General features: G+C 46.7%; 1 protein-coding gene across 1 annotated transcript in view; it reads right to left on the minus strand.

Annotated features, from left to right (window-relative positions):
- Positions 1-9,113: 9,113 nt before the first annotated feature.
- Positions 9,114-26,484, minus strand: part of TULP2 (TUB like protein 2) — a 34,022-nt gene continuing 16,651 nt past the window's right edge. The window contains exons 6-15 of the mRNA XM_035135897.2: positions 23,892-24,011; positions 21,896-22,090; positions 19,622-19,813; positions 19,127-19,263; positions 16,336-16,518; positions 14,672-14,784; positions 11,715-11,829; positions 10,359-10,457; positions 10,074-10,245; positions 9,114-9,247 (exon numbers count right to left, since the gene is read on the minus strand). Of these exons, the coding sequence (XP_034991788.1) occupies positions 9,114-9,247; positions 10,074-10,245; positions 10,359-10,457; positions 11,715-11,829; positions 14,672-14,784; positions 16,336-16,518; positions 19,127-19,263; positions 19,622-19,813; positions 21,896-22,090; positions 23,892-24,011 (1,460 nt within the window). The remainder of the gene's footprint in view (positions 9,248-10,073; positions 10,246-10,358; positions 10,458-11,714; positions 11,830-14,671; positions 14,785-16,335; positions 16,519-19,126; positions 19,264-19,621; positions 19,814-21,895; positions 22,091-23,891; positions 24,012-26,484) is intronic.

Here is a 26,484-nt window from a genome sequence, read left to right on the forward strand (position 1 = left end):
GAACTTGAGATAATTCTTGCTGCTTTTGCATGTATTTCCAACCTTGGGCACAAGGGCTTTTCTTGTCTGCCTTTGAGTCACTGGGAGGAAGTTAACAGCACTTCTAAACCTTGCTGAAACATTATAGCTTTCTGTATTCTTCCTTCTTAAGTTGTGATCAAAGAGATAAAATGTCCTTCATAATTCAATTACTTAGTTTCTCAAGTCTTTTATGGGAATAAATTGTTGTGGCCACTGTGATGCATTGGCAGGTTGGTAAGGTGGTGAGGGGATGGTATTAGCATTTGATTTCCTGTAAAACATCCTTTTGAAAATAGGCCTGTAGGGGGTTGGGGCCTGAAGATATAATTAGTTAAATAATAATAATAATAAAGGGGAAAATATTCTATAAAGTTCTTCTTGGGAAGCTGCAAATAATATGTGATCATAGTTAAGCATTTTATTCATTTAAATATTATTATTATCATTCATATTTAATTACTGCTGTTATTGTCTACTCAGTCTGTTTAATTTACTTCACCTAGTTTGGCTGTGGAGGACAACAATTTTGTTAATTAGGACACAATTGATAAGTTATTAACATTTTCCATGTGTGGTTCTGAATTCTCTTTGAGGTTCGCGTATCCTGTTTGAAAGGGATTATTATTATTATTATTATTACTACTACTGAAAGAATGACTTAGATGTTACATTCACATGTACAGAAATAAAAGGTAGAAATGCAAAATAATGCAAAAATAAGAACAAAATAATATTTAGATTACCACTCAAACAACATTTTTTTCAGATGGACTTGACACAAAAATCTCAGATTAAAAAAAATAATTATTATCAAATAATATGAAGACATTATAAAGACCATACAGGTTAATATTGGACTGTAACCTAAATATTTGAAGGTGAATGGTAAAATAATGGGAAAAAACCTTAAAAGTCATCATGTGCTATCTGATAAAAGAGAACTCTATGGGGAAAAACACAGATGGTACCTGAATAAACATCAGTAATAAGTTTTGGAGATGCAGTGAATGAAAGACCTCATTCCACGTGATGGACTGATGGACATGCCCCAAAATATAACAAAACAAAACACTGACATATGAGGAACCAAAATAAATAAATGCTAAAACACACAATTTCTAATAATGAGCATCTCAAATGAAAATAAAGAGTAGCAATCTAAAGTTGTGCAGGTATGGTTAGATTAATTTCATAGACATAATGGAAAAACTGATTTAATAAATGGAAGCAGATTATTTGTAAGCTAAAGAGAAGCGTCAGAGCCAAAGAGAAATAATAAAAGAGGAAAAAGGAAATTACTGTTTGTATCTCTTCACTCCCCCCCCTTTTTTTTTTGCTGTGGGAGAAAGGAAAAAATAAACACTTGTTACTGGGGTTTAGTCTTCTTAAAGGTTCACATATCCTTTAGAAATGTTCTTCCTGGGAAAGCTGTGAGAATAATTTTTGCATGTTAGGTTGGAACTTTGCAAGGGGGGAGGTTATGCAGGAGTTAATGCTTGGGGTGAAATGCAAATGCGAGATAAGTATCTGAAGGTGCTTCCTGAATACCCATTGGAAAGGGGGAGCAGACCCTTGGTTTGCATAGTCTGGAGTTTTTTTCTAAGCCCTTGACTAAAATCACAATCAGTATCCTGTTGAAAGGGGAAACAAACAACAACAAAAAGTACTCAAGCGATGAAAGTACTCAAGCGATGAACTCAAAGTGGGAGTGCTGAGATATTTACCTCTGGAAATAATTTTGCATATTAGATTTGGAATGATGGTCCAACACTTGACCCTTTTGTTTTCTCAAGTGACCCCCTGGAGTCAAAGACACATAAGGAAATTTAAACAAATTTTCCCCTGCATGGCACAGGCCCTTCAGCATTTGGTTGCTGTTTTTGTTTTGTTTTGTTTTTAACCTCCTTTTTCTCTCTATTTTTCTCTTCAAGCTGGCATAGCCTCTGTGCATGTACAAAGTTCATGATTCAGAAATCCATTGTACCACTTGAAAGTGTTGCTGGTGTTGGCTAAATTACCATTTGAATAGAGGAAGTGGAGGAGCCAGAACACAGACTTTGCCACTCTGCCATTAAGAAGCTGAGGGAGTATATCCAACTAAACTTCCCAATAGAGGAGGGCAAACTGCAACATGGTACCTGTTTTGTGGATATGGAGATCTGCACACTGTACCTGACCAAGGATCCAGGAAAGACAGAGGCGCTCGGCCTAAGTTTTGGGAACATCCCTGCTCTGGGGGACCATTTGAATAGAGGAAGGGAAGGGTGAATAGGTTAGATTTTACACAGAAACCCAACAATTTACACTTCCACCAAACCAGCAACAAAAAGTGGTCAAATTAAATTATTTTGGTCAGTTTAAATCCATTTCTATAGCTTTTGTGTCCTGAGATATTTCTGACACCTCTTACTTCCTGTTCCTTGCTGCTTAGGAAGCAGGCTTATAAATCTTAAACCTTAAATATATAAAACTTCAATATCCAGACAACGCAATATTTTCACCAGAAAGCTGCAAGAAAAGTTTGGTCAAATTAAACTCCTTAATGAAGTCATGGCACTAATTAGCCATGTTTACTGTACTATATAAACATCTCATACCCCAGGCAAAATAAATCTAGATTTGCCCCCTTTATCTACAGGGATTTGGGGTGCAGACTTGTATTCAAGAATATTTCACAATGTGGATTATTATTATTAGTGTGCTTTCCCTCTAGTCATAAGCGGAACGATGACCCGCCCCCTTATGTATGGGTAAATGACCGGTCAGAATTCATAAATTGCAAATGTTTGTTTGTTTTAAATAATTTCAGCCATGGCAGACTAAATTCCCTGCCCCCTTATCTATGGGTAATATGGCCAGAGCAGACTTAATGATATTCAACATTCTCACTCATCTCAGCCTCACCATCTTCCAGACTAATTCTTCTGGCCTTTATGTACAGGGATGGTCAAGGTTCATTCTGCTTGATTATGAATTTGTATGTGCTTGAACTGTTGGCTGGAGTTTTGCAGTTAAAAAATAGCTGACAATATGGTGGGGGAAAAGACACCAGACATTCATTTTCAATGCATGATATACCATCTCTACCTCTTTCTAAGTGGCACCTCAAACTCTTCATGCCAAACTTTAAAAATCTTTCTTTCCATCCTTCTCCACCAAAGAGTAAAGCTTGACTGAATTCAGGCCATTTCACTAAGCCACCAGAGTTTAAAGTCACTTTTCAGTGCTTGAGTAATCTAGTCCACCCCTTCTGAAATATGGGGATCTCAACACTATCACCGCCCTTAGGATACACAAACATTTGAGCACAGATGCCTGACTGGGAAGGAAACACGGGCTATGCCCTATCACGGAAGCACACGTGTGTACTAAGGGAAAAATAAGGAAGGGGAAGATTAAAAGTACCAACGTTATATAGAAGCCTTTAGCAAACCTTAAGATTGGATAGAGATTGGGAAATGTTCAAGACTTTCATATGTGCTTAAACTTTAAACCTTAATAGACAAAGTGATAAAAACTTATATAATCACTCCATAAAAACAACAATGACACTCTTGTTCCAACTCTGAAAACCAATAATCTTTCCTTGCCAGAAAGCAGAGCTGGGCTGAATTTCAACCCATCACCACATCAGACACATTGCCTTTCACATAGCTCTAAAATGGAAGTTAGAAGGGACCCTGAGGTCATTTAGTCTAACCCTCTAAGATACAGGATTCACAAGATTTGAATGAAAATACCAACTTTATACAGAACCCTTTAGCCGATGAGTTTTTTTTTCCTTAAGAGACTGATATCAGGAGCCCGACAATAACCCTTCTGTCCAACACAATCAAAGTTAAAACTAGACTCAGATAGACAATTCCTGGCTTTGGAAGCTCTACTTTTGACAAACAAATCACCTTTATAGGAATAGCTGTTCAATTTTCCTTTAGTCAATATTCCTCTAGTCACTTGGAGAAAGACTCCCCTTTGTAGCCTCTCTCAATAACAACATTTGCACACCTCATTCTCATATTTATCATGTTTAAGATTGATCGGTTCAACATTGTTTCTTTATACTAGAAATTTAAAACAAGTTGGCAGTTTTAACTATGCACACTTAAGAAGGCAGTCTATGGATGTTGTGGCCAATTTAAACACAACCCCATAACATTTCTAAACATTGAGTACATCTCTTATCCACTTATAGCTGGAGTTTATGAAGTGAACATTTTCTAGTTTCGAAATATTTTCAAAGCATTGAGCAAGCATTTTCAAAGTTACAACTCTTCATTTTCCTTCATCCTGCCCCTCTTTTTACTTTTGGAGAGGAAAAAATGGCCTTCTACAGCCTTTACACTACTTTTACACACTACTTCCACTATTTTTAATATTTGCCATGTTTTTGGGTTGATCAAGCCCTTACATAAAAATTATTTAAGCAAGCTTGCATTTTGTTTTGGTTTTTTCTTTTGTTTTTTAGACCCTGAAACATTTCTTAAATACAATTGGAGGAGTTTATCAGAGTTCAAACGGGAAGTAAGCTCTCCTTGGGCTTATTTCTCCCCTGAAGCCTGCAGAGTTGTCTCTTGGACAGGGGTGCACCCATTTTTGCCCTGGTCAGTCTCCGAAGGGGCACTTGCGCAAGTTCTAGCCCTGGGCAGTCTCCGACGGGGCTGTGGGGGGTCTCTCGGGGTTCTGGGGATTCCTGGGGAACCTGGGGCACGTCTAAGGAAAGTGGACTGACTCCGATAGGAAAGTGGACCGACTCCGATAGGAAAGTGGGCTTGGGAAGGTTTGCTAAAGGGTTCTCTAAGGGAAAATGGGGTTTGGAAAGTCTCCTTAGGAAAACGTTCTAGGAAAGTGGACACACTCCGAGGAGGACTCCTATTCCCACCCACAATTTAATAGTGCCACAGCAATCTCCCTGCCTCTTGCTCTCTAGACTCAGATCCTACTGAACGCTTGCCTACGCAATGCCAGATCGGACCTGAGGAATGCAAAGTAGGAAAGGGAACGGGCGCACTTGCAATCTCTGGTCATGGGTCATACCTAACAAAAGGTCGCCATGGCAGAGGGGCGTCTTCACCCGGGATAGCTAAGCGAGAGAAGGAAGAGTTGCCAAGGCTCGCTATCTGGGCAAAACTCCGACGGACAACAAGCCTTGGGGAGGAAAAGGGCAGCCGCAAAACCTTCCAGCCTGGGCTGACTCCGACGGGCTTTGGGTTTTTTGGCTATGAAAAATAGGAAAGAGTTTGATTGCTGTGACAATTCCCACCCCGAAAAGCCAATTTCCTTATTGATACTCACGTCGCAGCGCGCTGCCTTCTTTTCCTGAAGCTTGGTCACCTCGCAACAATCAGGAGAAGAAAATCTTGTAAAAAATCAACCCCCACGGCCGTCTGGATCCTGTTTGTTTTCCCTGTGTGGTCCCGCTAAGGATCCCAGTTAGGCCAGAACTCCAGGGACAGTCGGGGAAGGGGATCCCCCCTGCAAATGGCTGGGTGCGCTTGGGCTCCCCAACCACGGCGCCCCAAGAGTACGGCTAAACGGAGTCTCCTGCCCTGGCTCGCCATATTGTTATGAAAAATGTACCCCAAAATGCGTTGCCTTTTAAGAAGGACAGACGCAGGTCGGAAGCTCCAAAATTTGCGCTAAGTTCAGCTCCGCCGGGAAAATGACAGAGACCACACGATGCTGTCAGGAAAAACAAACTGATCCCTTTATTGCAGAATGCAAAGCTACAGCTGTAGGGTCCCTGCCTCTGGAAAGAAGGAAGGAACCCTGGGAAATGGTAAAGTCCCCTTATATACCCTCTTGTTCCTGTATGAAAATCTCTGGACTGGGAGGGGGGGGGAGACAAGGGCGACTGGAGGGGGATCGGATTAGCTGGGTGCGGAGATGACCTTTCTTTTCAGATGGAGAGATGTCAATCTCTCTTCTCCTGTCGTTGATGGCACTCCCCTTTGTTTTGACAGGTGGGCAATCCTTCGAGATGGGCGCAGGAGTGGAGCGATTTCCTAACGATTTCCATGAGGTGATTTTCATCCGGCAGGTGTTTTCCTTGAGGCCGCGGAAAGATGGACTATGGCATGTTTAATTTGAATAAAGTTGTCAAGCTAATCCTTCTATTGTCCATGTCTTCCTTCGTTGGGTATGGGGCGGTGATGGGGGAGGTTTCAGGTGGGCTTGGGGTCAGAGAAGGGTTGCTCAGAAAATAAGTATGGAAAACATTTCTAATACATCCTGACGTATACAGTCCTAAAATATAAAACAGTGATATTCTAATACAAAGAGATACTAACAATCTATTTTCTAATACAGTGGAACACTAGTCTAATTAATCAAGAGTAATACTGAGGTTGCGGTTAGGCCAAGCTGTGGCGGCGAAATGGTGGTGCGAAGGACTCTGGGTAGCCGTAGCTGTCAAGCTGCGGTTACCCCTCTCTGTTCATTCGTAGTGGTGTGTTGGAAGTCCCAAATGTGAATTCATAACAATACGTATCTGAAGAAGTGTACATGCACACAAAAGCTCACACCAATGACAAACTTAGTTGGTCTCTAAGGTGCTACTGGAAGGAATTTTGTCATATTTCTGTAGGTGTGGACTGAGAGGTTCTACCGTGTTTCTCCGAAAATAAGCATATAAGACGGTGTCTTATTCTTGGAGAAACACGGTATTAGGTTCTATTAGGCTTCCTCAAACTCGGCCCTCCAGAGGTTTTGAGACTACAATTCCCATTGAAATAAGCAAAAATCTGCCCGGCTTATGGGGTTCTCCATCGGTCGGAGAATATAACAGAGGCCAACCAGAGAATTTTGAGAAGCAAAGCCTTTTATTTTTGCTGTTGCAACAGGGTCCTTCCCCTCACGCAGGAGAACAAGGAAGGAACCCCGAACAAAAGAGAACCTCCACTTTTATCAGTTTTCCCATCACCAAGAAACACCCCCAAAATACATCATTCCTACATCACAGCTACATAATCAATACCTCACAAAAAGGGAGGGTTCAAGGTAGAAATCTGAGCACCTTTGACACCTCTCCTGGTCCTCCTCTTACCCCTACCAGGTGTGAATTCCTAAACACAAAGAGAAATTAACAGTTTCCTAAAAGTTGATCACTATCTTTTGTTCGGAGGAGTCTTCCATTCTGAATGAGATGGCTAGTAGTCTGGCACCATTTATGGGGAAATGTCCAGTTGGCAGAGCCTCCGGCTTACAGGATTATGGCTCCCAAGTTGATAAGTCATGTGGAAATGTGTGTGTGATTCTGGTCAGAGAGAGTCAAAATGGTGTCAGTTAGGCCTGTCCTCCTGTGCTGCTTCAGACATGTGCCTGTACATTCATGTACATGTTTCTGAACGATTATAACCTTAAAATTTACAACACCATCATCCCTGACCACTGGTCCTGCTAGCTAGGGATCATGGGAGTTGTATGTCAAAAACATCTGGAGGGCCGAGTTTGAGGAAGCCTGTATTAGAAACATATCCTGGCTCACTAGAGCTCTCAAGACATTTTGGACTACAATTCCCAAACACCTTGAGAGCTGTCATCGGGGCTGCTGGGCTCTGTAATCTAAAGCATTGGGGGGGGGGACCAGGATGGCAAAGGCTGATCTAGAACAGGCATAGGCAAACTTGGCCCTCCAGATGTTTTGGGACTACAACTCCCATCATTCCTGACCACTGGACCTGTTAGCTAGGGGTGATGGGAGTCGTAGTCCCAAAACATCTGGAGGGGTGGGTTTGCCTATGCCTGATCTAGAACTAAGACCTATTTATTTCTACTTCCCTTAATCTTCCCCACACACACCTACACAAGCTCAAATAAAAGCCAAGCCTTTTTGATCTGCAGTGTGACTGTTTCTTCTCTGATGACACTAGACAGCGAAAGCTTGTTGCCTTCAGCAATCTTGCAAAGTGATTGTGACACCTGGGCTAACAGAGCCCATTATGTCCCAATAGCCCAAACCTAATCCATTATTCTAGGTCAGGCATCCCCAAACTTCGGCCCTCCAGATGTTTTGGACTACAATTCCCATCATCCCTGACCACTGGTCCTGTTAGCTAGGGATCATGGGAGTTGTGGGCCAAAACATCTGGAGGGCCGCAGTTTGGGGATGCCTGTTCTAGGTGTTTTCCCATGTTATTCTAATGAGTCGGGTTTTCTGGGGGAAAGGCAAAACCACTCAGGCCTGTGCCAAGAAAGCATGGGACAAGCACAAAACTGTGTCTTCTAGGCAAGCAACAAGAAGAAGTCTGGACGAGCCCTAAAATACAATATAAATAAGTGCCTCTGGTTGTGATGAGGATGGAAACAGAGATGTGACGAAGGTTAGTTCGGAATCCCCAACTGATGTAGTCAATCCCCTCTAGAAGCAGGTTGTCCTGGAAAGAGCCCCATCTGCTCCCAAGAATAAGTCAGGCAGCCAGACTGATCTCTGGGTAAGCTTTATTTCCAATCTATTACCCAATTTGATAGAGAAGGGAAAATAGGTGGGGTTGCAGCTTCAGCCCATAGTTTCAAAATGGCTGCCCCTTCCCTTGTTCTGAATTCATGAAGCTGGCAGAAGTTGCTGTTTCTTCAAGTGCTTTGTTGTTTCTTCAATAACGGAGCTTTGGTCCACATCTGGTGAGATGGTATGTTTCTTGCATAGATGGATATTCATTAGTTACTTTGAATGGGAGGGGGAGGCGGGGGGGGGGGAGTTAGGACATAACAAGCCTTAACCAAAGTAGCAAGGTTCAAAGGTTAAGCGACACTGGTCAGAAATCAGGTTGGGCGAGGGGAGTTCAAAGCGAATAAAAAATCAGAATCAAAACAAGAAAGACGGAGATCGAAGGTTTGGGGGCTATAGGAAACGGTGAAGATACTTTGGCAGGAAATGGCTTGTTGGGAGCAGCAAAAGGGGAAATCACATGCCAGCTTGACGGCAACAGGTCATGTGGAGGTCCAGTCTGACAAAAGACGGGGAGGTCGGAGGTACAGTAGAAGGTGGGCAATACTGAAAGCAAAACAGTTTGTGTCCAGTTTTACGAGGCAGCAGGAAGCAATCCGGGGCAAAAGCCACAGAGGTTGGATGTCAGAGAAGTCAGCGGGGTGGCTCTCTACTCGCAAGCAATTTTCCCGTCAAAGCTAGACAGGCAGATGGCAAAGGCCTGAACTGCACAGAGAGGGAACCGGTAATCCATGGTGAACACGTCGGGCGCCACGCGACCAAACTGCAGCATAATGTAGTTGGCTGGACGGCAGGGATGAGAAAAGAGCACCAATGAGACAGCATAATCTCTGCTGCTAAGCATGCAGACAAGACGCCTTTGAAGACATCCACCCTGGTCCTCCACCTCGCCGGCCTGCCCACCCATCTCCCCAATCTTCAAAACAACATGCTCAGGGTCCTCTCCTCCAAAGATACCTCACCACCACCCCCATTTACTACATACAACCAAACCTCTGTTCAAACTTTCCTCCAGCCTGTGATAAACAGAGGGAGGGGTGTGTATCTTTGAGAGGTCATGTTCTTTAGAAAGATGGTTGCTGGTTGGTGTGGATAGCTTTCTTACACCTAGGGAGCTTGGTGAAGAGAGGAAACTTGGTTACACAGAGATCCTCGTGTGGCATGTCTGCACCAGCCAATGTTTGTACAACCTACTCCCGTAAATATGTAATTCGTGCACTCCGGTCTGTTGCAACCTTTATGTCCAAAGGCTTCTTGTGCATTGCCGTGATGCAGCAATATCCGGGCTGGGACTGTTAGGCCGGAGCTGTCTCCCTTAATTTGGAGCCCTCTGTTTGTTCTGGACTACAACTCCCATCATCCCTGACCATTGGTTCCACTGCCTGGGGCTGATAGGAGTGGTTTCATCCAACAACATCCGGAAGGCACCAAGTTGGGGAGGCCATACCAGAGAATCCCTTGCCCACAAAGGAAGTGGTCCTTCTAAGCCTGTTTGATTGGAAGGAAATCCCAGCGAACCGGCCTTGCTTATGAGCGGCTGTGGCTTAAGTTACTGAGCTGCAGCACTTTCCCCTCGAGTCGCATCGTCTCAACTCCACCCACTACTCACGGTCGTCTTCTGAGATGATCTGGAAGTTCTTCACGGAGGCCTGTGTGACGCGCCCTCGGAAGTTGAGCACGTAGGACTGGGTCTCCTCGTTCCAAGCCGGCATCTTGTTCTGGAGTTTGATCAGGTTCTGCATGTTCCGGTTCTGGTACCGAGTCAGGAGGGTCTCATGTTCCTACCGACAACACAGACAGGCGGGGATGTTTTATGCTGGCGGCTTCAGCCCTAGAAGGGCACTAGGAGGAGCGGGGCTGCCTGCCAGCCTCCAAGCCGCAGTGAACCACTCACATTCTTAGGCCGGATGCAGATCCTTTCGTTGTCTGCGTCCACACCAGGGATTATCACTGTCATTTTCCGTGGGCCTCTGAATCCCAGCACGTTGGTTTCCTATAAAGGCAGCGAGGAAAGGAGCAAAAAGCAACATAAACTCTCCTATTGCCCCACGTTGGACAAAAGATTTATGCATTGCAGGGGGTTTTGGACTAAATGACCCCCAGGGGTCCCTTCCTGTTATATGATTCTATTCACTCTGCCATCAGGTTGTTACTGTCACTTTATTATTCATTTACATAGCGTGTTGTGAATTCTGCAAATGCATATCTAAGAAGCCACCTTGTACCAAGTCAGACCACTGATCTATCCACTCAGCATTGTTTACACTGACTAGCAGCAACCCTTCAGGGTTTCAGGCAGGGGTCTCTCCCAGCTCTACTTGAGGGTGGGTGGGTGCCAGGGATTGAACCTGGGGCCTTCTGTGTGCAAAGCAGCTGCCCCAGCACCCAGCAACAACTCTTCCCCTATCTGTGTGCATGCAGTGGATAGATTCTAAAACTATCACCTGAAACAGAAGCCAACATTCTCATTATGTAATAAATAATAATAATAATAATAATAATAATAATAATAATAATAATAATAATATATTTATACAATGCCCATCTGGCTGGGTTTCCCCAGCCACTCTGGGCGGCTCCCAACAGAATTAAAAGCACAATAAAACTTCAAACATTAAAAGCTTCCCTAAACAGGGCTGCCTACAGATGTCTTCAAAAAGTCAGACAGGTGTTTATTTCCCTGACATCTGATTGGAGGGTGTTCTGCAGGGCAGGCACCACTACCGAAAAGTCCCTCTGCCTGGTTCCCTGTAACCTCACTTCTCACAGTGAGCGAACCGCCAGAAGGTCCTCGGAGCTGGACCTCAGTGTCCGGGCAGAACAATGGGGGTGGAGACGCTCCTTCAGGTATACTGGGCTGAGGACTCAACCCTTGTTGTCCCACTGGGAGCAAAAGCTGCTTCATACCAGAGGAAAACACCACAAGTGGCCAGAAGGTGATAAATAAAGCAGGGATGGAGCAGCTCTGGGCCTTCAGATGTTGTTGGACCCAAACTCCCTTCAGCCTCAGACTAATTGCCAGGGATCGATGGGAGTTGTAGCCCAACATCTTTGGATGGCTATAGGATCATCTCATCTCTGTAGTAAAGGCACCACCATAGCAACAGAGGTCTCTGCTTATACAGGCCATTCCTCCTAGCTCAAGTGTTGCCAATTTTGGCAGATGGCGGCTCTTTGAGATCTTGGGTCTTTCCTACTGCCCAGGCTCCTCCCCTCATTCCAACAGGGCCCACTCTCCATTCAAGCTTACGTAGCAAATGGCAACCAGCTCTTGCCGCAGCTGTGCTGTTTCTGGAACAAAAGGTTTTTTATCTGGGTTCATCCCATTGTCAAACACGGTAAATTTGGTTCCCAGTACGTTGGACCTAGAAGCAGGTGGGGGAGGGGAGAGAAATGCTTATTTTAGAAATGTTTTACCTAATCCTCACCCCCCCCCCCACTTCCCAATTAATAAATAACAATCCAAAACCCAGTACAAATGGGTTTAGCAGAGCAAGAGCACTGCTAAAAATAAAATGCAGCAGCCTAGAATGAAACTTGAAGTGTCTGTGTCTCCCAGCTAAGGACCATTTGTGCATACGTTAAACAAATGAGGACAAATGCTTAATGCCTGAAAGGACAATGGCTTAATAGCCCTTTCCTGCTCCTTATGGGAATTGTTTTTAAACACCTCCTCCAGAAAAACTCGGCAACTCAAAAGATCACTATCATCACTTTGAACTTTAAATTGCTCCAAGAAAAGAGGCGGCCTCACTTGCTCTGTGGTTTTCTTTTGCGATAACTTATAGGAGGCGTTGTAGGTCCTTGCCTATGAATGCTCTCGGCCCAATAAATGGGTAGGTTACTAAAAAAACCAAGAACATGGCCACTGGTCCCATCACCTCCTGGTAAACAGAAGGGGAAGAAATGGAGGCAGTGAGAGATTTTACTTTCTTGGGCTCCTTGATCACTGCAGATGGTGACAGCAGTCATGAAATTAAAAGACGCCTGCTTCTTGGGGGAAAAGCAATGGCAAACCTAGACAGCATCTTAAAAAGCAGAGACATCACCTTGCCGACAAAGGTCCGTATAGATCAGGGGTGTCAAACTCAAATTCATCGGGGGCCGCATCAGCAGTTTGGTCACTCTCAAAGGGCCGGTTGTGTCTGTAGGACTATGTGTCCACTCTTTATTATCATAAATTATTGTCACTGCATTCAATTATTACTGTTTTTTGTAATAATGTAAGCTCATTCCCGCCTCCACGCGGATCACATTCCTGCGTCGTGGCGCGTGTGTGGGAGGGGATGTAAACGAGGGAAATTTGAACAAATGGTGGGGATCTACGGCTTCCGGGGGGGGGGCTCAACTAAACCTTCGGCAGGAAGGAGAAAGCCACTGCTGGGATTAAAAACCTGCAGATGGAAAGAGGGCTTCCCTCTCCCGCCCTGCGCACACCCAAACCCCGCTAGGCAGGATGCCACACGCTGCAACCCACCCCATGCTTTGGAGAGGGGCAGGAACATGCGATGCAGCGCCAACTCCCTGCTTTGCTTTTGCATCCTCCCTCCTCAGCGCCAGAGTCCCTTCCCCTCGCGCTGAGGGAGGGCAGCGGATTTCCCGAGGAGGAAGGCGGCGGCAGCCCCAGCGGACGTGCATCTTCGCCTCAGAGCTGCTCTTCCCCCCACCTGCGCTGTTGTCGTCTTCGCCGCCGCCTCTCCCTACCGGGACTGCAGGCAGAGGAGGCTTGAAAACCTCCCCCCCCAAAAAAATTCCCCTCCCACCTACTCAAACCGCGAGGCGACTCCATCTGGAGCCCTACATCACGAGGGGCTGAGAGGAGGCGGCGGCAGAGCGGGAAGAGCAGGAACCCGTGCCGTCGCCGCCGCCTCCCTCCCGGCCGCCCCCCGGGGAGCAGCTCCGCCGAAACTGAGAAGCCAAAGGGCAGCTCGGGGGGGGGGGCAGAGCAAAAGCCAGGCACCCTCCCGAGTGTCTATGAGGAGAAAACGGGGGAAGAGGGAAGAGAAACCTGGCTCCATCAAGAGAGCGACTGTTGCGCTTCACCTACTTCCCCCTCAGGCTCACTCCGCGTCCCTTTTGCCCGCTCGCTCGCCCACCTCCTGGATGCAGCCGAGGAGAGGAAGGGAAGCGGCAGGCGGCGGCTCCCCAGTGCCGCCTCACTCGCTCTCGGAGACAACAGCAAAGCCCGCCAAAAATAAATAAATCCAGCGCTGCTCCGTCCCGGCACCAACTTTGCCGGCGGCGCCTGTAGGGCTTTCCTACCTCCTCGGCGGGCTTCCTCCTCCTCCTCCTGCATCTCACTTCCCCGTCTGGCCGCTGTGCCACCGCCTCCCTCAGCCTCATTCGAAATTGAAATTCCCTGGCCAAGGCCGTCAGCGCGGCTCCAGCGCCCCGGCCTCCGCCTGCAGCCCCGCCCCCGGTTTTGACCCTCGGCCAATCGCAGGCTCCAGAACTACTGTCAGCGGCTAATGTCGGCGGCGGCTACGCGGGCCACATGACGAGGTCTGGCGGGCCGGATTAGGCCCCCGGGCCTTGTGTTTGACACCCGTGGTATAGATAAAGCTATGGTTTGCCCAGTACTGTAGTGATGTATGGGAGTGAGAGCTGGACCATAAAGAAGGCTGATTGCCAAAGAATGGATGCTTTTGAATTATGGTGCTGGAGGAGACTCTTTAGAGTCCCATGGACTGCAAGAAGATCAAACCTATCCATTCTGAAGGAAATCAGCCCTGAGTGCTCACTGGAAGGACAGATCGTGAAGCTGAGGCTCCAATACTTTGGCCACCTCATGAGAAGAGAAGACTCCCTGGAAAAGACCCTGATGTTGGGAAAGATTGAGGGCACAAGGAGAAGGGGACGACAGAGGATGAGATGGTTGGACAGTGTTCTCGAAGCTACGAACATGAGTCTGACCAGGAGGCAGTGCAAGACAGGAGTGCCTGGCGTGCTATGGTCCATGGGGTCACGAAGAGTCGGACACGACTAAACGACAACAAAAAGGTGCTGCAGATGTTTGGGGTGATGTGACCACAGCAGGGTAACATTGACAGGCCCTAGCGCTCCAGGGTCTCGGGCAGAGGTCTTTCACATCACCTGAGCTTCCTGAGATGGCAGGGATTGAACCCAGTGCCATCTGCACACAAACTAGGTACCCTCCCAACTGTGCCACAGCCCTGCCAACGCAAGATGAGGTTGAAACAGACACACCTGACTTTCCCAATGAAGTTATCTCCATCCCTTGACAGATCAATGGGGTCTAGTGAAATGAGGTAGTTGGAAGTTTTGCTTTTCTTCCTCTTCCGTCCAGACATAATGAATCGCTGAAGGAGAATACACAGTGAGGTCAGTGAGGCGGGCCCCTGGCAAGCCTCCCTCCCGCAATGGCCAGCATCCCCTTTCTGATCCACACAGGTATCTTTACATTTCCCGTCCCAGGGACTCTCTGGACTACAACTCCCTGGCCGCCAGCGCCATCTGCACTGACTGGGATGGATGCGAGATGGAATCCAATGATCTCTACAGGCCCATGGGTCTCCGTCCCAGTTCTAAGCCGCTTCCATCCAGAATAATTGCAGAGACTTTATCGCAGGTGTGGGGAACTTGCCCCCCCCCATGTTGTGGGACTACAACTCCCAGCAAGAATGGCCATGGGGAGCTGTAGCAAGATCTGGAGGCCCACAGGTCCCTCATGACCTACTTTTAACATCTCCAGTGGAGTTCCAAATGTATTGGAAAACAACCCTGGGATATAATTGCTAAGCAGTGTCAAATCACAGGAAGCGGTACGAACTGCACCTCCTTCTAGAGTAATTACCTAGAGGCTCTTGTACAATATTATTGATAAGATTACTAGTCTGGATATCCCCACTGACACCTTCCTCATCTGAAGCTTGTTGCAACCTACTAAGAACATGCATCCGTCTAGCCTTTCATTACTATCTGACAGCAGTTTTCCAGAATTTCGGGCAGGGGACTCTCCTGGCCATGCCTAGAGATTGTACCTGGGACCTCCTCCATGCAACATCTTTTGAAGGAGAGAGAGGGTAATACATACACCAGTGTGAGGGCTGGCACACGTGAGACACTTGCCATTTTGCCTCTAACGACATCACTCTTGAGGTTGGCAAGGCCAGGCCCTTATGAGGCTGGAAGCCATCCATTGAGAGAGAGAGATGAGCTCCCAGGATTGCCGCCATAACTGAATTGCCAGACTTTTCTTTCCTATTAGACCCCACTGTTTACCATTTCTGACCTTTTCTTTCTCACTATATACCCCCACCACGTAAGGCATCTGATGGGACTCTAGTCCATGAGTCAGCAAACTAAGGCCCGGGGGCTGGATCTGGCCCAATTGCCTTCTGGAGCCAGCCCGCGGATGGACTGGGAATCGCCATGTGGATCGGTGTGGGGATTCCGATTGTTCAGGCTGCGCCATTCCCCCCCTCTACCTCACATACACCGCGGCGGCACCTCCTCCCTCCCTCCTCCTGGCTTTTCCCCGCCCTGCCTAGAGGAGGAAGGGGGCTGGGCTTTGTTGAGCCGCGGTTGGCTGAGCGCCATTTTAAGCAGCCTCTCTCTTGAGCCAACCCTTTCACGCCTCTCATCATCCCTCTGCCGCTGCCAACCCCTGCCTCTTGCAAGGCACAGGTAAGCAGCTACCGGGGCGCATCCGGTTCTGTGGAGAAGGGAGGGGAGGGTCATGTGGGGGAATTTCCTCCCCCAAAATATAGTCTGGCCCCCCACAAGGTCTGAGGGACAGTGGACCGGCCCCCTGTGGAAAACGTTTGCTGACCCCTGCTCTAGTCCATGAAAGCAGGGTTGTTGTTGTTGTTGTTTCTAAAGGCACAGAATTCTTTCTCGCTTGCAGATACCTTCTTTCCATTTTCCATCTCCAGATGCAGGTAGTAGAAGGGGAATATTCCCTTGTCCATTCCCTTCCGGTCCCGTGTGATGCGACACTGGATTGTACTGCCTTGAGGAGCGGGTTTGAGTACAAATTCTTCTAGGTCATCCAAATTGAGCGACAAAGGGGTGCTACATTCTTCACTGGGAGACTGAGAGGGGAAAAAAATAAGGATAGGCTGCTTCTTAAGGCTAGTTAGAGATTGCTTTTGGGGGAAACCTCACAAAAGCAGTTAACATGGAAATAGTAATCATCATCATCAATTAAAACGACAAAACAACCAAGACAAGTAACAAGGGGGAAGGAATCATTTTGGATAACTGGACCTCTCCTCCCTTTGGGGCACAATGGTCCTTAAGTACCCCATCTGAAGGAGGGAAATGAAATGCCCTCAGGTGGAATACTAGGAATTAGATGGTAGGCAGCTTTTCAGACAGTCTTCTCTCTTTCCTTCCCAAGGCAAGATTGTCCTCAGGTAGCCCTGTGAGAGGTGCTTTGGAAGGAACGAGGTGGGGAAGCTCTGTCAAAGGCAACTGTTCTCTCCTTTAACTGCTTGATTGGCGCCTTGCTCTTATGTGGGGACCACAAGTGCCATGGCTTCAAACACATGGAATCCTGTGGATTATAGTTCTGTGAGAGGCTAGGGCAGGGATGGGGGACCTATGGCACTCAATATGTTATTGAATTACAACTCCCAGCTTCCCTGGTCATGGGCAATACTCGGTGGGGCAATTGGGAGTTGGAGTCCAACAACTTTTGGAGAGCCAAAAGCTGACAAATTTTATCAGACACCTCAGACTATTTGATTATTAATTCCCTCAAAACTAATGTCGGATCAACTTGGGATTTCCCAAGCCTAATTAAACACAACTTAAGCAATTATTGCAGAGAATAGGCTCTTCGCTCCTGTATGGTTTATGACCTTGTAAAAGGAATACTCTGTGCCACGGCCGTCTTGCCCATGAGGCAATGTGAGGTGACCGCCTCAGGCTTCTTGATCCACAGGAGCAGCAGATCCCAGTGTATATCTTTATTCCCTTCCTTTGCTGATGTAGATATTCACTCACCCCTTCTTCCCTGGCGGGGAGGGGGCACCATTTTGCCTCAGGTGCCAAAATGCCTTGGGCTGGCCCTGCTCTGTGCTAAAACATAAATCTTAAAATAGCAAACTTTGACTCCCTGGTTTTTAAAGGGTGTGTGTTGGGGTGGGGTAAAGCTGGAGAAGAAAACCAGGCACTTGTTATGTAGGCCTACGCACGGCCAATCTCCTCCTGGCCTTAAGAACCTCTAAGAGAGAATTCTCAGCAAACCCACAAAAAGAACCACAGTTTCCAAGGTACTTCAGCAGAAACAGAGTGTTCTTGTGCTCATGTCGAGTTTGCAGACTTCCCACGGGCCTCTGGTCTGCCACTGTGAGAACAGGATGCTGGACTAGATGCGCCACTGGCCTGATCCAGCAAGCATGTCTTACGTTCTTAAACTATGACAGTTGAAGGATTTGTAGACCATGTTTTAAGTTTGTGGCACTGCCCTTCAAGGGAGCAGCACAGCAACAGATGTGTTCCATCTGAACCCATTTTTTTAGTCCTTCACCCTCCATTCTTTCCACATATTTGGGAGTGCCTTTTTCACCTTTTGACTTCTCCCTATATAAAAGTATGTTGAGGGGGGGAAAGCTTGTCCATTTCACTGTGGCCAGTTTCCATTACTGTTCTCTAGCCACGGATAAAGGGGAGAGAGACACAGCATTGTCAATTTCCACAAATGCACTAGTTCTTTCAACCACCCCAAATTTGTCTGTCGAAACTGACAATAATTTCCCCCAACCATGTCCGTTTCTGTGGATACCAGGGCAGCGGGACAATGAATGAATTGGCGCTGGGGTGAGGTGAAGGTGTACCTATGGAATAGCACCCAAGTAGAGTTGCAGGACGGGATGCGGGTGGCGCTGTGGGTTAAACCACTGAGCCTAGAGCTTGCCAATCAGAAGGTCGGCGGTTCGAATCCCTGCGACGGTGTGAGCTCCCATTGCTCGATACCTGCTCCTGCCCACCTAGCAGTTCGAAAGCACATCAAAGTGCAAGTAGATAAATAGGTACCACTACAGCAGGAAGGTAAACAGCGTTTCCGTGTGCTGCTCTGGTTCGCCAGAAGCGGCTTTGTCATGCTGGCCACATGACCTGGAAGCTGTATGCCAGCTCCCTCGGCCCATAATGCGAGATAAGCGCCGCAACCCCAGAGTCGGTCATGACTGGACCTAATGGTCAGGGGTCCCTTTACCTTTAGAATTGCAGGACAACAGCTAGGATAGGGGGGTGGGGTGGGGGTGGGGCTTCTCTCACATTAGCACAACTGCTTAAAGCATGAGGCGTTTCCCCTAAAGAATCATGGGAATTGTAGTTTGATAAGGGTGCCAGGGATTGTAAGTACTGTATATTCCTGCTTATAAGACTACTTTTTAACCCAGGAAAAAAATTCTCAAAAGTCGGGGGTCGACTTATACGCCGGGTCGTATTTCTTATACGGCGAGTATATCCCAAACTCTATATTTTAACTGGGAAAGTCGGGGGTCGTCTTATACGCCCAGTCGTCTTATACGCCAGAATATATGGTATGTGAGTACTATATATGTAAACTACAATGATTTGGGGGGGAAGCCATGCGCTTTAAACATATGGTATGTGCCCAGCTACATATATCCTGAGTGATCATTCAGATGCTTGAAAAGGGGATGCACAATTTCAGCCGTAGGCTCTTACGGTGGCCGAGTCAATTTCCTCACGGAAGTACATAAGGATGTCTTGATCCTTGTCCTTGAAGTCTTCATCTTCGTCATCCTTCTCTTCGTCGTCTTCATCTTCCTCACTCTGGCTTCTCCTTCCATTGGTGAGAGACCCTGAGAAGAGCAAGGAGGATTGCAAAGGATGGGGTGGAATCCAGCCACTAATCTCTCTCTGTCTCTCCCTTCTACCTCTTTAGATCAAGGGCATAGCCTATACATTGCATGCCTATTTTAACAGCCATGAAGGCTAGAAAGTTGTTGGTTTTTTCAAAAAAAACCCCAGCTACCTAAGCTCCTCATGACACTTAATTCTGTGCTAAACATCACGCAACTAGATGCTTGCAGAGAGCTGCAGAAACGCACACAACTCTGCTGGTGCCCTTGGCTATATCTCAGAAATCTTTGCACCGAGCCAAGATCAGTTAAAGAGCAGCTTGGCAGATGATCCCCTTCCAGCTGGAAGGCCACTCACCTCTGTGTGTGAGCATCCGGTCCCGGGGCTTTTCCATGGGTGAGGGTGGTACAGTCGACTCCTGGGATGACTCCCCCTCACTGTCAGAATTACTGAGCGGTGTGTCAACATGGCAGACTTCGCCAGTGGTATCCTTGGACCCTGTAGATTCTAGGTCCACGTCTTCTCTCTGCAGTTCATTCTCGAAATGGTCTAAGATGTGAAATCAAATCTGTTACTGCCCTCTTCTGGCTTGTCCTTGTCTCCACACCACCTTCTATCTCCTGTCCCAGGGCTGCTTCAGAGCTTGTACTGTATCAGGCATATGGGGAGTCTCTGGCCCTCTAGATGTGGCTGAACTACAGCTCCCATCATCCCTACCCATTGGCCCTGTTTTCTGGGGCTGATGGGAGTTGCAGTTCAACAACATCTGGAAGGCCAAAAGTTCCCCACCCTTGCCTTATTTTTTAGAGACCGGAAGTACATAACACACAAACCATGTCATTCACCAATGTGCCCCTATATACCCCGCAGCGTTTCCAGGAAAAGAAAGAAGCAGCCTAGCAAGGATTGATGTCAGGTAACAAATGATGGGGAAGACTGTGCCTGAGACGCTTAAATGCCGCAAGTCAGAATAGACAATACTGGGCGAGGTGGCCCAGTGGTTTGGCTCATATAGGATAGCTTCGTGTCTGTATATTCACTTCGGCATATATATTTTTAAGATCGGATGTAATTTCTGCACACCCAAGGAACACACACACCAGTCATGGATATTCCTGTCTGCATGCAGTTTAGGAATAATGGCTCATTTTTGACAAGGGGAATCATGTAAGAAGATGGGCCTTGTTGTCTTCCTACTTCTTCCTTGCTTCCTCCCTCCCTCCATGAACCCATTGGCACACTCTTTGCACTCTATCTTATTAAACACAGATCCACTGCACATCCCCCACTTGCTCGCTCATTCCCATTCCTGATCTTGTGTTGAAGCAAAGGGCGGCCAGTACTGGACTAGGACCTGGAGATCAAAGTTTGAACCCCTACTCAGCCATGAAGATCTCTGGGTGACCTTGGGACAGCCACTGCCTCTCAGCCTAATCTACCCAAAGGGTTGTTGTGGGGATTAAATGTGGAAGGGAGATGTTATGTACTCAGTGGTCTGTGTTTGCCTGAGCTTGAGTCTGGACTAAGGATTCTGAGCTCCTGTGTTCTGATTTGATACATGATGTCCAATCACAGAACATTTCAAGATTTGGGCCTCTGCCATTGGCCCTTGAACTCCTGAGTTGTGATTCACAGTTTGGAAGTTTAGACAGCCAAATGTTCTCGAAGCTACGAACATGAGTTTGACCAAACTGCGGGAGGCAGTGCAAGACAGGAGTGCCTGGCGTGCTATGGTCCATGGGGTCACAAAGAGTCGGACACGACTAAGCGACTAAACAACAACAACATGTTGGGAGTGGGAGTGGCCCAGGCTTTCAGGAATGTATATAAGCAGTTCCTTTGCCCATTTCCCAGTCATGTAGTTCAATAAAGGTCCTTGCTGTTATCACTGTGTCTTGCCTCATGGGAACCCACCTACACTTCAGGAGAGAACTGTGTATGTCACTGTGAGGTCCTTGTATGAAAGGTGGGGGAAATGTAATTTATTAACTAACATGGTCACTTTAATACTACGTAATTATCAAGGTGGCTTCTAAGCTTGAGCCTGGAAACTGTTTAGGAACCAATGAAGTCGATGCAAAATTGGTGTGTCCCACCACTTGGCAGCTGCATTTAAAATGGAAGTTTCCGAGCTGCCTTTTTTGCAGCAGCTTTTATACGGAAAACGTTGCAGCAGTAGCATGTTATCTTACTACTCGCATATGTACAGCTTTAAATGCCATTTTCCCTGCCCTGTTACGAGTATACAGTGGTACCTCTGGTTGCGAACGGGATCCGTCCCGGAGGCCCGTTCGCAACCTGAAAAGGCCGCATCCTGAAGCGCTGCGTCTGCGCATGACATAATTCGGGGCTTCTGCGCATGCACAAAGCGTGATTTAGTGCTTCTGCGCATGTGCTGAACCCGGAAGTAACCCGTTCCGGGACTTCTGGGTTCGGCGTGTCCGTATCCCAAAATGATGCATCCTGAATGTGGTATGTAACATGTGGTATGACTGTACATGCTTCCCTGGAACGGTTATTTAGAAACAGGGCACATGCTCAAAGCACAAGCTCATACTCCCTTGCTTCAAGAGGGGGCTTTTCTTCTTTCCATGCCTCCTTGTACTCTTATGCAAAACTCTGGAGTCTCACCTTCTATATCCATGATGATGGATGGAGCTTTCTGTATTGGGGATGAGGCCTCCTTTTCCAACAGGGATGCCTGGAACTCACAGCCAGGAGCCTCGCCTTCCATGTCCACAATGTTAGACGGAACAGCCTCTCTGAGTGACAAGACTTCCTTCTTTGACCTGGAAGCCTGGCTATGTCGCTGGGCATTGGGGCGCCCTGCAGGTGGTAAGGGAAAGATGACAATGACCTCAGGGGTTATGCATGAAATGTGCCTTAAACAGCAAGCCAGCAAAAGGCCAGTTCTGTAACTTGGGGTAAAAAGGTAAAGGGGTAAAGGGACCCCTGACCATTAGGTCCAGTCGTGACCGACTCTGGGGTTGCGCGCTCGTCTCGCATTATTGGCCGAGGGAGCCGGCGTATAGCTTCCAGGTCATGTGGCCAGCATGACAAAGCCGCTTCTGTCGAACCAGAGCAGCACATGGAAACGCCGTTTACCTTCCCGCTGTAGCGGTTCCTATTTATCTACTTGCATTTTGACGTGCTTTTGAACTGCTAGGTTGGCAGGAGCTGGGACCGAGCAACGGGAGCTCACCCCGTTGCAGGGATTCGAACCGCCGACCTTCTGATCAGCAAGCCCTAGACTCTGTAGTTTAACCCACAGCGCCACCTGGGTCCCTGGGGTAGGGGGGTGTAAATAAGAAAAATGGCATTATTTATGTTGTTAAGTGTCCAACCATGGGAAGGGGGAAGGAAATACAGGAAGCCCTGAATTCCCACTGGAATTTGATCAGTGGAAGTCTGGCTCAGTCTCTCTGGTTTCTGTGATTTCACCAGACTGTGCTCTCACATTTTTCAGCTTATCTGCATCAGAACTAGAAACTTGCTATTTTAAAATGAGGCCCAAAGTAGGAGATTATTGATTGGATCTCCCGGTTTCTTTTTGTAAAACCTGTTGCAGGAAGACCTACAAGGAGGTTGGACTGAAGCCCTGTTCCTAGGGGAGTGGGGGATAGGTACTGTAATTTAATTATTCTTTTATTCTTTATTAAAGTTGTATGCCACCCCTCACCCATAGATCTCAGGGCGGTTCACAACGTAACCCTTTTCGTAGCACCACTTGCCGATTTAATTTGCCACTTCTCTTGAAGCTGCCATTTCTCGTATTATACCCACTTTGGTGGCGACTGTTTCAGGATATGGCACAGGGGAAAGGGTTAAATCCCTACTTTTAATGATTTTGCTACAATAGAAAATAAAAGATGGCAACAAACTAACAATGAAAGCCTTCTCCTCCAAACCCTGTTACCAGAGTGACTAATTAAGCAGCAATTCATCACAAGCTCTGCTGAGCAGGAAGAAATAAAACGGGCAGAAGCTTGAAGGGGGAAGTTTTTAACTAAAGGCACATTAGTTCTGAAGCCTCGGTCGAATTTTGCCTACCTACACTGGGCAGATAAGCCCTATAATTTTTTTCCTTTTCCCCACAGTTCAGGTCTGGGGGAAAACACAGGCAGACAAGACTGGAATGCAACAATCTGGTGAGTGGCAACAACATTATTATCCATTATAAAGCTCTCTTAGGATTCACTAAATGTTGTATATCTGGAATGAACAGGGATAAAAACTTTGCTACTCCTTATTCCCACAGCAACTCCTTGTAGAAACCACACCAGCAGCTATCTCCTCCTCATAAATTTAGCTTTCAGACCTTCTGTGTTGAGGAAGCGACTAGTAGCGGGAATCCCCTCAAATCAACTAGGAACATTAGCAGGGGTATTTCCCGCATTGGGGTACCTGCGCGCCCTGCAGACTGCCTAATATAGCTGCCTCTGCCTTTTGGGAACCCCTCTCTGCATAGGAGAACTTTGTCCTTGGACATGTGCAAAGCAGTACGAGTCTTGTTGACTCAGCTCTGTTGCCTTGCAACCGAGCATCGGAGGCAGCTGCTTAGCAACCGCTAAGGGTATCACAATGGTGAATGTTCAGCAACCTGGTTCTTCTCTCCCGCCCCTCTCACCTTCTCTCTGTTTGGCCTGCCAGCCGTTCTTGGGAGCTGATTCGTTCTTGTTGATAGGCTGGCTTTCTTCCAAAATGGCCACTTCCAGCTCCTCCTCCAGCTGGGCCTCATCAAAGAAATCTATGGAGAGGGCAGGGCACAAAGACCACATAGAGCAGGCATCCCCCAAACTGCAGCCCTCCAGATGTTTTGGCCTACAACTCCCATGATCCCTAGCTAAGAGGACCAGTGGTCAGGGATGATGGGAATTGTAGTCCAAAACATCTGGAGGGCCGAAGTTTGGGGATGCCTGACATAGAGGCTGTTCAGTCAACCACTGTATATAAATTTTGTTGAATAAAATAAAAATAAATAAAGGTGAAAGGGTGCTGAAGACCTCAGGGAAGAGAGGAAAGAGGTGGTGGGGATTATAATAATTCTAAGGTCTCAAATATAGAATAAATGTTCATAAATGTACAAGGCAAACAAATACACAAGTATATAAACTGCATGTAGGGTTGCCAGACTCAATAGTGGACAGGACTTCTGTGCCTTTAATTGCCCTGCTCTCTTTTGAGTCTTGAAACCTTAAAGAGAAAACAGCAGACCCTTTGTTTAATTTCCAAGCAAAGAGTCTGCTGGTTTCTATTTAAGGTTTCCAGAGAGCAGGGCAATTAAAGGCACAGAAGTCCTGTCCTCTATTGAGTCTGGCAACCCTAACCACATGTCTGAAATAGTACAGAAAGCCATTTTGACTCTCCCAAATTGACCTCAAATATTTCTCTGCAAGGAGGAAGGAAATGGGGAAAGCTTTCCAGTTGTCTTTGGACTGTAGGGGCTTATACCTCTCTGCTAATACAGCCTAGCAAGTATGTGTTAAGATGAGCAAACTATCGATATGCCTAAGAGATTAGGGAACTAAAGTATTTACCATCTCAAAGTGATGGTCAGTTTACAGGTAGGTAGCCGTGTTGGTCTGGATCGAAGTAAAATAAAAAAATTCCTTCAGTAGCACCTTAAAGACCAACTAAGTTTTTATTTTGGTATGAGCTTTCGTGTGCATGCACACTTCTTCAGATACAGTGAAATGGAAGTTTCCAGGCACTTATGTAGAGAAGGGGTGGGGAGGGGTGGGGATGGGGGGGGGATCACTCAGAAGGGTGGTGGAAATGGGTGATTGACTGACTGATAGCTGTTGATGACCGCAAACGACTGCAAATGGTTTTGCATGAAAAAGCAAGGGTTGAGATGGCTGAAGATCGCTTATCATGTATAATGAGATAAGAACCCGATATCTCTGTTCAAACCAGGTCCCTCCATGGTTTTGAGCTTGGTGATAAGTTGCAATTCAGCAACTTCTCTTTCCAGTCTATTTCTGAAATTCTTTTGTAGTAAGACAGCTACTTTGAGATCTTGTATAGAATGTCCTGGGAGATTGAAGTGTTCTCCTACTGGTTTTTCTGTCTTCTGGTTCCTGATGTCAGATTTATGTCCATTTATCCTTTGGCGTAGGGTTTGGCCTGTTTGTCCAATATAGAGAGCTGAAGGGCACTGTTGGCATTTGATGGCATACACAATGTTAGAGGATGAGCAATTAAATAGTCCTGAGATGGTATGTTGGATGTTGTTGGGGCCAGTAATGGTGTTGTCTGGGTGTATGTGGCAGCAAAGTTGGCATCTGGGTTTATTGCAGGCTCTGGTACCAGTGTCCATGTTAAGTCTGGTGGTTGTATTATTGTGGGTGAGGAGTTGTTTAAGATTGGGTGGCTGTCTGTAGGCAATGAAAGGTCTTCCTCCCAGAGCTTGAGAAAGGGAGCGGTCATTGTCCAGGAGAGGCTGTAGATCTCTGATGATGCGTTGTACTGTTTTAGCTTGGGAGCTGTATGTGATGACTAGTGGTGTTCTGTTATTTTCTTTTTTGGGTCTGTCTTGCAGCAGGTTCTCTCTAGGTATCTGTCTGGCTCTGTTGATCTGTTGTTTAACTTCATCAGGTGGATATTTTAGTTCTAAAAAGGTTTGCTGTAGATCTCTTAGGTGAGATTCTCTGTCTGTAGAGTTGGAACAGATGCGGTTGTAACGTAAGGCCTGGCTGTATACGATGGATTGTTTGGTATGTTTGGGATGGTAGCTAGAAGCATGTAGATATGTTTGTCGGTCAGTTGGTTTTCTGTATAAGGTGGTGTCTATACGTCCATCCTGTATTTTTATAGTAGTGTCCAAAAAATGTATTTCTTGCATAGATTGGTTCATTGTTAGGTTGATGGTGGGGTGAAAGTCATTGAATGTCTGGTGGAAGGTTTCCAGGGTCTGTTGTCCATGTGTCCAGATAATAAAAATATCGTCAATGTATCGCAGGTACAGGAGAGGTTTGAGTGGGTAGGAGTTAAGGAAACGTTGTTCTAAATCTGCCATGAAGATGTTGGCATACTGTGGGGCCATGCGGGTGCCCATGGCTGTGCCGCTGATCTGGAGGAACAGGTCATCACCAAATTTGAAGTGGTTGTGGGTAAGGACAAAGTGGCAGAGTTTGGTAGCAAAGTCCGCTGTGGTTTTATCTGAAATGGTGTTCCTTATGGCTTGTAAACCATCATTGTGTGGGATGTTGGTATATAGA

This window comes from Zootoca vivipara, chromosome 13 (genome assembly GCF_963506605.1).
Source record: "Zootoca vivipara chromosome 13, rZooViv1.1, whole genome shotgun sequence".
NCBI classification, from domain to species: Eukaryota; Metazoa; Chordata; class Lepidosauria; order Squamata; family Lacertidae; genus Zootoca; species Zootoca vivipara.